The sequence below is a fragment of the Sorghum bicolor genome, chromosome 5, assembly GCF_000003195.3.
Source record: "Sorghum bicolor cultivar BTx623 chromosome 5, Sorghum_bicolor_NCBIv3, whole genome shotgun sequence".
In the NCBI taxonomy this organism is placed as follows: Eukaryota; Viridiplantae; Streptophyta; class Magnoliopsida; order Poales; family Poaceae; genus Sorghum; species Sorghum bicolor.
In genome coordinates this window covers 47324431-47339118 of record NC_012874.2, presented here as the reverse complement: position 1 = coordinate 47339118, position 14688 = coordinate 47324431, and the positions used below count along the sequence as shown (strand labels likewise).

Sequence of the window (14688 nt, the reverse complement as noted above, 5' to 3'; positions counted from 1 at the left end):
CAAGATTCCATATGACACACATCATCAAGGAGTTATATTAGGTGCGTCCTAATTGATTTTTGAGCATATCGTATGTTCCATGCAAACCGTCCATCTATCTTGCATCAAGATTAGCACTATCTCTAAACAGACCAAACCGAGCTTTCAGTTGAGCCCCTTGACCGAGGTGTACTATCGGGTGCATCCAAAATGGATTCTTATCCTATGGTTCATTAGGTGCAAACCGTGCACCTATCTTGCACCGAAACTAACATTGTCTCTAAACAGACCGAAGTGAGATTCCATATGACACATGTCATCTACGAGTTCCATCTAGTGTGTCCAAATTGATTTCTGAGCATATGGTATGTTCCATGCAAATCGTGCACCTATCTTGCACCGAAACTAACACTGTCTCTAAACAGTGCGAAGTGAGATTCCATATGACACATGTCATCTACGAGTTCCATCTAGTGTGTCCAAATTGATTTCTGAGCATATGGTATGTTCCATGCAAACCGTGCACCTATCTTGCACCGAAACTAACATTGTCTCCAAACAGACCGAAGCGAGATTCCATATGACACATGTCATCTAGGAGTTCCATTGGCTGCGTCCAAATTGATTTCTTAACCTATGGTATGTTCCATGCAAACTGTGCAACTATCATGCATCAAGATTGGAACTATCTCTAAACAGACCGAACCGAGCCTCCACTTGAGCCTCTTCACCTAGGAGTACCAACAGGTGCTTCCAAAATTGTTTCTTAGACTTTGGTGCATTAGGCGGAAACCGTGCACATATATTGAATCGAAACTAATACTGTCTCTAATCACACCAAAGTGAGATTCCATATGACACACATCATCAAGGAGTTCTATTGGGTGTGTCCAAATTAGTTTCTAAGCATATGGACATTCCATGCAGACTGTGCATCTATCTTGCATCAAGATTAGCACTATCTCCAAATAGACTAAACCGAGCTTTCACTTCAGCCTTTTACCTAGGAGTACCATCGGGTGCGTCCAAAATAGTTTCTTAGCCTATGCTGCATTATGTGCAAACCATGCACCTATCTTGCACCGAAACTAACACTGTCTCCAAACAGACCGAAGCAAAATTTCATATGACACACGTCATCTAAGAGTTCCATCATCTGCGTCCAGATTGATTTCCAAGCATTTGGTTTGTTCCATGCAAAACTTGCACCTATCTTGCATCCAGATTAGCACTATCTCCAAACAGACCGAACCGAGCATCCACTTGAGACCCTTCACCTAGGAGTACCAACAAGTGTGTCCAAAATGGTTTCTTAGACTATGGTGCATTAGGTGCAAATTGTGCACCTATCTTGCACTAAAACTTACAATGTCTACAAACAGACCAAAGCAAGATTCCATATGACACGCGTCATCTTGGAGTTCTATTGGGTGCGTCCAAATTGATTTCTAAGCATATGGTATGTTCCTTGCAAATCATGCACCTATCTTGCATCAAGATTAGCACTATCTCCAAACAGATCAAACCTAGCTTCCACTTGAGCCTCTTCACCAAAGTACCAACAGGTGCTTCCAAAATGGTTTCTTAGACTATGGTGCATTAGGCGCAAACTATGCACATATCTTGCACCGAAACTAACAGTGTTTCTAAATAGACCAAAGCGAGATTCCATATGACACACGTCATCAAGGAGTTCCATCAGGTGCATCCAAATTGATTTCCAAGCGTATGGTATGTTCCATGCAAACTGTGCACCTATCTTGCATTAAATTTAGCACTATCTCCAAACATACCGAACCGAACTTCCACTTGAGCCTCTTCATCTAGGAGTACAAACAGGTGTGTCAAAAATGGTTTCTTAGACTATGGTGCATTAGGCACAAACTATGCACCTATCTTGCACCAAAACTAGCATTGTCTCCAAACAGATCGAAACAAGATTCCATATGACACACGTCATCTAGGAGTTTCATTAGCTGTGTCCAACTTGATTTCTTAACATATGGTACGTTCCATGCAAACTGTGCAACTATCTTGCATCAAGATTAGAACTATCTCTAAACAGACCAAACCGAGCCTCCACTGGAGCCTCTTCACCTAGGAGTACCAACAGGTGCTTCCAAAATGGTTTCTTAGACTTTGGTGCAGTAGGCACAAACCATGCACATATCTTGCACCGAATCTAACACTGTTTCTAATCAGACCAAAGCGAGATTCCATATGACACACATCATCAAGGAGTTATATCAGGTGCGTCCTAATTTCTTTCTGAGCATATCATATGTTCCATGCAAACCGTGCATCTATCTTGCATCAAGATTAGCACTATCTCCAAACAGACCAAACCGAGCTTTCATGTGAGCCCCTTGACCTAGGAGTACCATCGGGTGCGTCCAAAATTGTTTCTTATCCTATGGTGCATTAGGTGCAAACCGTGCACCTATCTTGCACCGAAACTAACACTGTCTCTAAACGGACCGAAGTGAGATTCCATATGACACATGTCATCTAGGAGTTCCATTTGGTGCGTCCAAATTGATTTCTGAGCATATGGTATGTTCCATGCAAATTATGCACCTATCTTGCCTCAAGATTAGCACTATCTCTAAACAGACCGAACCGAGCCTCCACTTGAGCCTCTTCACTTAGGAGTACCAACAGGTGCTTCCAAAAAGGTTTCTTAGACTTTGGCGCATTAGGCGCAAACTGTGTACATATCTTGCACCGAAATTAATATTATCTCTAAGCACACTAAAGCGAGATTCCATATGACACACGTCATCAAGGAGTTCTAACGGGTGTGTGCAAAATAATTTCTAATCGTATGGTACATTCCATGAAGACCGTGCATCTATGTTGCATCAAGATTAGCACTATCTCCAAATAGACCAAACCGAGCTTTCACTTGAGCCTTTTACCTAGGAGTACCATCGGGTGCGTCCAAAATGGTTTCTTAGCCTATGCTGCATTATGTGCAAACCTTGCACCTATCTTGCACCGAAACTAACATTGTCTCCAAATAGACCGAAACAAGATTTCTTATGACACACGTCATCTAGGAGTTTCATCATGTGCGTCCAGATTGATTTCCAAGCATTTGGTATGTTCCATGCAAACAGTGCACCTATCTTGCACCAAGAGTAACACTATCTCCATACAGACCAAACCGAGCATCCACTTGAGCCCCTTGAAAGGTCCAAAAGGCTAGAGGGGGGTGAATAGCCTATTTAAAAACTCTACAAACTTTACTAAACAAGTGAGTTAGTAAAATAAGTGGCGAAGCTATTCTAGCACTTGCACAACTAAGCTATGCAAGCCACCTATACAAGTCTAGCAAGAAGGCTAAACACTAAAACACAAGAATCCACAGCAAACTATGCACCTATCTTGCAAGAGTAACAAGAAATCCGCAGCAAACTCAAGAATCAAGTGCCACTAAATGGAACTCTCAAAGCAATGCACTTGAATCTCACTCAATCTCACTAGAATTAGCAAACAAGCAACAAGTTGAGTGGAGGGAGTGTTCTCTAGCTCAATGTATGCCTCAAGTAATCAAATGTGCAAGAGAGAACCTCCCAAAGCCGGCCACCTTCTATTTATAAGCCCCTCAAAGAAACTAGCCGTTAGCTGTTTTCACTGGGCTGAAAACGGGGGCACCGGACGCTACTAAGTGAGCACCGAACGCTCAAGTCCCTGCGTCCGGTGCACTGGAGTTGGCCACGTGACCGTCCTGAATCTCGCGTGTCAGATCCTAACGGTCACCTGCGGATCACCAGACGCTCCGCAGGTCCACACCGGACGCGTCCGGTGCACACCAGACTCATGCACAGAGAGTTCCGCAAATCTGCGGGTCACCGAACGCTAAGCACTGGTAGCGTCCGGTGCTCACCGGACCCATGCGCAGAGAGGGTCGCAAAACACCTGCACACCGGACGCTAAACACCGGACGCTCTCAGAGTGTGTTCGGTGCTTAACCCTAGCAGGGTGAAGCACACCGGACGCTGAGGCCAGCGTCCGGTGCCTCCGCACTCAGCGTCCGGTGAGTGTTTCTCAGTGAGAAAGCACTCGTGCGACTTCTCCAAATTTCCCATCGACGCAATAGAAAATATGCACTTAATTCTCTCATAACATGCTCTAGGTGCTCATTCTATCAATCTTGCATCCACCGTAGTCGGAGTCCGAATATCCAATCAACTCAAAGTTAGACCCCTTGGGATACCATAATCCAACATCATGAGTGCCCTTGAGATACCTTAATATTCTTTTGGTTGCCTTCAAGTGACTTTCTCTAGGTGAAGCTTGGTATCTTGCACATTTGCACACACTAAACATCACATCCGTCCTTGATGCGGTGACATAGAGCAAACTCCCACTCATGGACCGATAAAGCTTTTGATCTACCATGTTGCCACTTGCATCATTACCTAATTGATCATTTGTGCCCATAGGTGTGCTCATTGGTTTAGCTTCTTGCAATCCAAACTTCTTGATCATGTCCTTGATGTACTTTCCTTGACTTACAAAAGTGTCATTCTTCATTTGCTTGATTTGAAGACCAATGAAGTAACTAAGCTCTCCAATCATGGACATCTCAAACTCATTTGCCATCATTCTTCCAAATTCTTCACAAAAGTCTTGATTGGTTGATCCAAAGATGATATCATCAATATAGATTTGCAACACAAACAAGTCATTGCCTAGCTTCTTGGTGAAGAGGGTAGTGTCAACCTTTCCCATCTTTAACCCTTTAGAGAGAAGAAAATCTCTCAATCTCTCATACCATGCTCTAGGTGCTTGCTTCAAACCATATAATGCTTTCTTGAGCTTGTAAACATGGTTGGGTTTCATGTCATCTTCAAAACCGGGAGGTTGTTCAACATAAACCAACTCATTTATGTATCCATTGAGAAATGCACTCTTCACATCCATTTGATAGAGCTTGATGTTGTGGGCACAAGCATAGGCTAATAATATTCTAATTGCCTCCAATCTTGCAACCGGTGCATACGTTTCTCCAAAGTCAAGACCTTCCACTTGAGTGTAGCCTTGTGCTACTAATCTTGCTTTGTTTCTCACAACTACACCATCTTGATCTTGCTTGTTTCTAAAGACCCACTTGGTACCAATCACATTGTAGTTCTTTGGCCTCTCAACAAGCTCCCACACTTGGTTTCTTGTGAAGGTGTTCAATTCTTCATGCATGGCATTTACCCAATCGGAATCCTTCAATGCATCTTCTATCTTCTTTGGTTCCTCAAATGAGACAAATGAGTAGTGCTCACAAAAGGATGCTATCCTTGATCTTGTTTGTACACCACTTTGAATACCACCAATGACTTGATCCAATGGATGATCTCTTGCTATGCTTGTGGGTTGGAGTATTGGGAGTTGATTGCTTCCACTTGCTTGATTTTGATTTTGATCATCATCATGAGAGCCACTAGTACTTGCTTGATTTGTATCAATTTGCACTTCTTGATTGATCATGTGAATATTACTATCATCATCAACTTGCCTTGGCCTTATGTCACCTACATCCATGATTTTCATTGCATTTGCCAATTGATCTCCCCTCACATCATCAAGATTTTGAGCTTCATTTTGAGATCCCTCGGTTTCATCAAACTCAACATCATGGATAATAAGAATGAGGGTATCCCGATCTTTTTGGTGGAGATGGATAACTTCGATTTAGTGTTACGAGACGACGTTCACGATCCGACTACAACCATCCAAGGATGATGCGCCTTAGCAACCGATACACCGACTCCAAGGATCGCTACGTTCTTGTGGTGCGCGACCTGGCCACGAGGGCACTTGTCCTGCAAGCAATCGAAGAACAAGCAAGAACACAATAAACAATCACAATTGCAAAATATATATATATATATTGAGCTTTCAATCTGAAATCACAAGATGGTGGGGTTCCTTTTACAATCAGACGGGCGGTTTATCCAACACGCGCGCTGAAAGGCGGTAGCAAATGGCTAACTCGATTAAACAAAACCCAGATTGTTGTGGTGGCATGTAGGAGCCATAAATACAAGAGAGAGCAAAGCTAGGCGGCACTCTCGACACTCTAAAAATAACAGAGAAATAAAGGCAACCATTGCTTGGTTGCATGAGATCCTTATTGACCAAAACATGAGATCCTTATTGACCGAAGCATGCTCTAAAAGTAGGTATCCAAAGAAAAGGTCCGTGGAGTTATTAGACAATTGTGGCCGCCTCATAGCTGCTGTGAACTTGAATTGAGATCCATCTAAAAATATACTTGACGAGTTTTCCATCAAGTGCTTGCGTGCTTAAAATGGACTCTGTATGAAGTCATGGCGGTTGTTGTAAGTTGGTGCTGTCTTGCTGTCCAAATCCAGCCTACGCCAATCCCCTATGCTTCTGGTCCTCTCCATCATTCCTAAGCAAAACAAGAGTGCACGTGTCTCCATTGTCTAAATATGATGGACAAGAGTTTAAGAATAAACTTACTTGATGGTTCAGTTGACGGGCACTGGCACGAGTAAGAGGGCCAAGTGGTGTTGGCGATGGTGTGGGTGTAGGTGTGGATGTATAGATGCTGCTGATGTCCTCATCATCCTCCTCTTCTTGCATTTGAGTCGTCCCCGACTCAAGCTCATCTCCCTCACCCAAATATGGCTTCAAATCATGTGGATTTAAGCGTGACTTGGCCTTTTGACATGTCGTGCAGCGAGCAATAAATCTCTCCACATCTCTCCTCATCTTTGGCCAAAAGAAATGACCAGCCAGTATGTCCTCCGTCTTCTTTGCCCCAAAATGTCCCATCAAACCACCTCCATATGCTTCCTGTAGCAACAACAAACGAACAGAGCTAGCTGGAATGCATAGCTTATTAGCTCTAAACACAAAACCATCATTTACAACAAATTTATTCCATGCCTTCCCATCCTTACAATGCAAAAACACATCTTTAAAATCATCATCATGCACATATTGTTCTTTAACTGTTTCCAATCCAAAGATCTTATGGTCGAGTTGTGTCAACAAGGTATATCTCCTAGATAAAGCATCAGCAATGATATTCTCTTTCCCTTTCTTGTGTTTGATGACATACGGAAAAGATTCAATGAATTCAACCCAATTAGCGTGTCTACGGTTCAGGTTTCCTTGGCTACGAATATGCTTTAACGATTCATGATCAGAATGTATGACAAATTCTTTGGGCCACAAATAATGTTGCCATGTTTCTAATGTTCGCACAAGAGCATACAATTCTTTATCATAAGTAGAATAATTTAGAATAGGCCCACTTAGTTTCTCACTAAAATATGCAATGGGTTTTCCTTCTTGTAACAAAACATCACCCAAACCAATTCCACTAGCATCACATTCAAGTTCAAAAGTTTTGTTAAAATCAGGAAGTTGGAGAAGAGGTGCATGTGTCAACTTATCTTTCAACATGTTGAAAGCATTCTCTTGTGCTGTGCTCCAAGAAAAGTGCACTCCCTTCTTTGTAAGCTCATTCAATGGTGCAGCAATGGTGCTGAAATCCTGCACAAAGCGACGATAGAACCCAGCAAGTCCTAGAAAACTCTGTAGCTGGGTGACACTCTTTGGTATTGGCCACCCTTGTATCGCTTCCACCTTGGATTTGTCAACCTCAATTCCCTGTGGAGTAACAACATAGCCAAGAAAAGAGCACGTAAATGATCAAGATGTTGATCCATAGATTTGCTGTAAATTAATATATCATCAAAATAAACAACAACAAATCATCCAATGAAGGCACGCAAAACCTCGTTCATTAGTCTCATGAAGGTACTCGATGCATTAGTTAAACCAAAAGGCATGACTAACCACTCATACAAACCAAATTTAGTTTTGAAAGCGGTTTTCCATTCATCTCCCAATTTCATACGAATCTGGTGGTAACCACTACGCAAGTCAACTTTGGAAAATACAACAGCACCACTTAGTTCATCAAGCATGTCATCTAAGCGTGGAATAGGATGGCGATATCTAATAGTAATATTATTGATAGCTCGACAATCCACACACATACGCCATGATCCATCTTTTTTAGGCACTAAAATAACAGGAACATCACAAGGACTAAGAGACTCACGCACATAACCTTTGTCGAGTAGTTCTTGCACTTGCCGCTGAATCTCTTTTGTTTCTTCTGGATTGGTCCTGTATGGTGCACGGTTGGGCAATGAAGCACCGGGAATCAAGTCAATCTGGTGCTCAATCCCTCGAAGTGGTGGTAGCCCCGGTGGCATTTTAGTTGGAAACACATTAGAATACTCCTGCAAAATGTCAGCAACCTCCGGAGGCAAAGAATGCAGCATATTGTGAAGGGAAATTAATGCATCTTTGCATACTAAAGCATAAATAGTAGAAGTGGATGCATTCAACTCATTAATATCAGACTTAGTAGCAAGCAAACAATTCCCTTTCAATTTGATCCCATCTTTCCTATCTATGACAGGTTTAGTATTCCTCTCTCTTTTTGCTTTTGTAGCCTGAGCCACATCATTTTGCATAATCACCTCAGGAGACATAGGGTGTAAAACAATTTTTCTATCATGATACAGAAAAGAATACTGATTTGCTCTTCCAAGATGCATAGAATCTCTATCAAACTGCCAAGGTCTACCTAGCAGAATATTGCAAGCTTGCATAGGCACAACATCACATTCAACAACATCTTTATACGACCCAATAGAAAAATTGATTTGCACAAGTCTAGTTACCTTTGCCTTGCCACTATTGTTCAGCCATTGAATATAATATGGATGTGGGTGTGGGTTAGTGGTAAGCGCAAGCTTCTCCACCATGTCGCTGCTGGCCAAGTTGTTGCAGCTACCTCCATCAATGATCATGCGACATGAACGCTCTTTGATGACACACTTTGTTTGAAACAATGTATGTCGCTGATTTTGCTCTGCCTTCTCCATTTGTGCACTAAGCACACGCTGCACAATAAGGCTCTCATAGCGGTCTGCTTCAGTAGCATTAATATGTTCTTCGAAATGTTGTTCACTACCTGCATGGTCAGCTGCAAGCAATGCAAGTGTATCTTCATCAAAATCACTAGCAGATGAGCACTCACCATCATCTTTGACGATCATAACACGCTTGCTGGGACATTCACGCATCACATGTCCATATCCCTTGCATCGGAGACACTGAATGTCTCTTGTTCTACCTGTAGACGCCATGGATGAAGCACTTGCAGTAGGATTTTGAATCGTCTTTGCCACTGAGTTTGCTGGATTAGCACGAGACATGTTGCTTTGTGAAGGCATAGGAGCAAGTGTAGGTGGAGTAGTAGTCGTGCGGGGCTGCCATGAATTAGTCTTCCCTGCAGAAATACTATTCTTGGTACTAACATATCGTCCCTGAACTTCCCTTTCAGCTTTACACGCAAGATGAAACAAACGGGTTATGTTATTGTAATCTTTATATTCAAGTATGTCCTGAATTTCACGGTTTAGTCCACCCAAAAACCTAGCCATAGCAGGTTCCTCGTCCTCTTCTATATTACAACGCAACATACCCATTTGCAATTCTTGATAATATTCTTCTATAGTTTTAGCTCCCTGTCTCAGTTGTTGTAATTTATGTAACAAATCTCGTGCATAGTAAGAAGGAACCAATCTAGCCCTCATGATTCGTTTTAAAGCATTCCAAGTTTGTGGTATGTTATTAGGATTTTTCTTGACATGTTCATTCCACCAAACAGTAGCAAAGTCAGTAAACTCGCTAGTAGCAGCCCTAACACGTGTATTCTCAGGAAACTCATGACATGCAAACTTTTGTTCAATAGCAATTTCCCAAGAAATATATGCATCAGGGTCATACTTACCATCAAAAGGAGGTATTTTAAATTTAATCTTGCTGAAAGAATCAGTATTGTTGGGTACCTCACGTCGACGGTGACCGCCCATACCACTTCGATTATGGCGTAGGCGATGCCGATCACGAGTGTCACGATCATCATGTTCAGTATCAGCAGTATAATCATCATCATAATTATCTTCGACTCGCTCTTCATCTTGATTATGCTTCTCTTTGTGTTTCATGTGGAAGTCATCAAAACGGTTCAGAAGGGCAGCAAGACTTTTGTCCATACGAACAATAGATGCCTCCAACCTTGTAAGCTTGCTGGTGGTGGCTATTTGGGCTGTCTCTAATTGCCCAACCTTTTCATTGGTCACCTGTACATCCTCATTGAGGCCATTAGTGTGCTCCCTTACTTTGCGTTCGAAGTGTTGCATAAAGGTCTTTGTCCGTGGTGATTGCGGTGGGGTTGGATCTGGGGTTGGATCTGATTCTCCTGGCATGATCACAAGAGAGGAGACAAAAAAAAAAGTGAAAGAAAAACTGCCCTAATGCTACTAGGATGTGGTTATTATAATCCTCTCACTCTCAACACCTGTCCATGCATATTCTCACCTGTTCTTACCAAACTCAACAGGAGGGGGACGGCAGCCAACAATTCAGCAACTCAACCTAAGAAGCAAGTGTATCGGTGCCGCAACATCAATCCCTGTCAAGCTATAGTCGAATTTGTGGAGCTATAGGAAGGCTGAAAGTAGCAAGGAAATACTAACACCACATTAGTTACAAAAGCAGGTTGAGAAATCATTCAACGGTGGTGCTATGCTGGTCCTAGGCTAGACCGTGCTAGAGACGCGAGCCTAGACACAAACAAAGTCACGGTACAGCAGGAACAATAATAAGGACAACAAGAGATAACTCCCCTTCTTTTCCTAGATAACTCCCCTTCTTTTCCTCTTCCTTTCTTTTCTTTCGTTTTTTTTCTTTCATTTTTTTCCTCTTTTTTTTGATTGTTTTTTTGTTTCTTTCTGTTTTTTTTCTTTTACTTTGCTCAACTAAAACAAATCTAAATCTTGATGGATTAGATTTCAGAATACGCACAATACCTTTAGTGTGACAAAAATACAACTAGCAAATTGTGATGGTGATATGGTGCTACAGTAGTACTGATTGCAATGGGATGCTAAAAATAGAATGTGAAAGAAGAGTGGAGGACAGGCAAAAGGATGCGCGCTGCTGGAAGTGGATGGAACAATGCAATGTTCTAAAATTAAATGCGCAAATGTGGAACAAATCTGGTGGTTGCAATAGGATGCTGAAAATAGAATGTGCGCTAGCGCTTATAATAGGATGTATGGATGGAAGAAAGGAGCATGCAGGAGGTGGCGGTTAATCATAGCATGCTCACGGGTTGAAGTGAAAGGGTGCATGCGCCTAAAAATATAGGGGTGCGTATAAGTGAAAAGAGAAACTGGTGGATGGAGTTTACACGGTGCACAAGTAGGGTGGTGATGATAGTTCAGACAGTCCAAATGTATATGATAATAGTGATTGCAGCAGAGATTATACGATGGGCAGTGACTAAAACGTGACAAGAACTCGAAACTCTAAAAGTCTAAACCCAAGACCAGCAATTCGACTCGACCGATGTAAATCAAACACAACTTGCCTGAACTAAGTAGTACTAGTAAAAGGCTCACTGGGTCTATAGGATGTTGGGAAAGAAACTAAATTTTTTTGGCTTTTCTGGACTATAGGAAAAAAATTGCAAACTAAAATCTCTCACCAATCAAACCTTGCTCTGATACCACATAATAAGAACGAGGGTGTCCCGATCTTTTTGGTGGAGATGGATAACTTCGATTTAGTGGAAGGAGACGACGTTCACGATTCGACTACAACCATCCAAGGATGATGCGCCTTAGCAACTGATACACCGACTCCAAGGATCGCTGCGTTCTTGTGGTGCGTGACCCGGCCACGAGGGCACTCGTCCTGCAAGCAATCGAAGAACAAGCAAGAACACAATGAACAATCACAATTGCAAAATATATATATATTGAGCTTTCAATCTAAAATCACAAGATGGTGGGGTTCCTTTTACAATCAGACAGGCGGTTTATCCAACACGCGCTGAAAGGCGGTAGCAAATGGCTAACTCGATTAAACAAAACCTAGATTGTTGTGGTGGCATGTAGGAGCCATAAATACAAGAGAGAGCAAAGCTAGGCGGCACTCTCGACACTCTAAAAATAACAGAGAAATAAAGGCAACCATTGCTTGGTTGCATGAGATCCTTATTGACCAAAACATGAGATCCTTATTGACCGAAGCATGCTCTAAAAGTAGGTATCTGAAGAAAAGGTCCGTGGAGTTGTTAGACAATTGCGGCCGCCTCATAGCTGCTGTGAACTTGAATTGAGATCCATCTAAAAATATACTTGACGAGTTTTCCATCAAGTGCTTGCATGCTTAAAATGGACTCTGTATGAAGTCATGGTGGTTGTTGTAAGTTGGTGCTGTCTTGCTGTCCAAATCCAGCCTACGCCAATCCCCTATGCTTCTGGTCCTCTCCATCATTCCTAAGCAAAACAAGAGTGCACATGTCTCCATTGTCTAAATATGATGGACAAGAGTTTAAGAATAAACTTACTTGATGGTTCAGTTGACGAGCACTGGCACGAGTAAGAGGGCCAAGTGGTTTTGGCGATGGTGTGGGTGTAGGTGTGGATGTATAGATGGTGCGATGTCCTCATCAATGGACTTCTTCCAATGTGCCACTTTCCAAGTTCCAAACCCCTCTCAACCCCAGGAACTCCACCTCCTTTGTAAAAGTGCTAACACCAACAAGTGTCCACCACCAAAGTGCATGTGTGTTAGATTTTCACAAACATTTTCACCAAAGGAGTTAAGTTAGCACTTTACTAGATCCTAATGCATATGCTTAAGATATGGACCTAGTAGCACTTGATTCGAGAGATAACCGTGACTTCTCCTCTTGATAGTCGGCTATCTATCCTAAACCCGGTCAATCACTTCTCTACTCATCTTAGACCGGCAAAAGTAAAACCCTATGTTTATACCTTTGCCTTGATAACTTTGCTTCTCGTCTATCACCATGATCATCATGCTACATCTCTTTGTGATCATGCCACCATGCACCTTTATCACATGTGTTGCTATGCCTAACTCACATCACTTAAACACAAGGCATTAGCAACTTGGTGTCATTAATTACCAAAACCAAACTTGGGCTTTCAATCTCCCCCTTTTTGGTAATTGATGACAACCATCACAAAGATATGAAATGAAATCATAATGAACTTGAATTGGTTGTCCAAAGCATTTTTATCATGAGACAAGGTTGGACAAACATTTCAATTTCGGTTTTGGTAGTACTAGCTCCCCCTACATATGTGCTTCCAAGAGTTTGGTTCAAGTTTGCACATATGCATGAATTGGAATTTTGGGAGATTTATTACTACCAAAATGATGCTAAGGTATATAGAATGGACCTTTGAAGTGTGATACCAATCAGAGTTGCCAATATACCATCCTTAGCACAATGTAGCTAGACATACATCAAAAACTCAAGATACCTCGTGAGATCATAATATATGTCTAGATACCACATGAAAATAAAACTCTATGCTAGAATTCAAAGCATCATTCAAGTTCTATTTCTAGCAAGCACCAAACAAACAAGAGTTGTGAATTTAAACTTGCAATGCAACAACTCATTATGTTAGTGCACATACAAATGCAACAAATGGTTCATGAGCTTGCTCCCCCTATTTGTGTGCTCAAGTTTAAAAAGTTTTCTGTCCTTTTTTTGTTTCTCTCCCCCTTTTTGACTTTATCTTTGTTTCTCTCCCCCTTTGTCATCAATGACCACAAAGGTTCAAATTTTAGTGAGAATTAAGTCAATCCATGTGAGGGTCAAATTATGGTTCAATCTAGATCACTTGCCTAAAAACATGTAATTCGGTTTGATCCAAGGACAAGCTTTTTCACACCTCATGAAGTATAAGGGTTATCTTGACCATGTTGAATTACACATCATAAGCTCATATTCTAGATTCAACACTAGGCTTGCAAGCTCACCAACATGTCATATGCAACCACTAGATCAATCAAACATAAAAGCAATAGTGGTACCATACATACATCAAAATCTTTTGAATTTCATGAATGAGCCTATTTGTCATGCAAACATGTCTATATGTTATAATCATGTCCTTAGCAAAGTATGAATGCTATGTCAACCAACTTTACCTTGCTTTGTTGGAGGAGAGGCATGTCATATATAAATGTGGGGGTGCACTCATCTCAAGTTGGAGAAGTCAAGTATGTTCAATTCATTCCTCAACTTGCAAAATCTCTTCTCATCAAGTGGCTTTGTGAAGATGTTGGCTAGTTGATCTTCGGTGCCAATGCTTTCAATGCTAATATCACCCTTTTGTTGATGATCTCTTATAAAATGATGCCTTATGTCAATGTGCTTGGTTCTTGAATGTTGAACCGGATTTTGTGTCATCTTGATTGCACTCAAATTGTCACATAGCAAAGGCACATTCTTGAATTTGATTCCAAAGTCATTCAAAGTAGCTTTCATCCAAAGCAATTGTGCACAACAACTACCGACACTAATGTATTCGGCCTCGGCGGTTGATAGTGCAACACAATTTTGTTTCTTTGATGACCATGAAACTAGAGACCTTCCTAGCAATTGACAAGTGCCACTTGTGCTCATTCTATCAATCTTGCATCCACCATAGTCGGAGTCCGAATATCCAATCAACTCAAAGTTAGACCCCTTGGGATACCATAATCCAACATCATGAGTGCCCTTGAGATACCTTAATATTCTTTTGGTTGCCTTCAAGT

At 41.7% G+C, this 14688-nt stretch overlaps 1 protein-coding gene across 1 annotated transcript in view; it reads right to left on the bottom strand.

Annotated features, from left to right (window-relative positions):
• The window catches only part of LOC110435943 (predicted GPI-anchored protein 58), a 20786-nt gene extending 10825 nt beyond the window's left edge, over positions 1-9961 (bottom strand). The window contains exons 1-2 of the mRNA XM_021462050.1: positions 9885-9961; positions 8931-9099 (exon numbers count right to left, since the gene is read on the bottom strand). Of these exons, the coding sequence (XP_021317725.1) occupies positions 8931-9099; positions 9885-9961 (246 nt within the window). The remainder of the gene's footprint in view (positions 1-8930; positions 9100-9884) is intronic.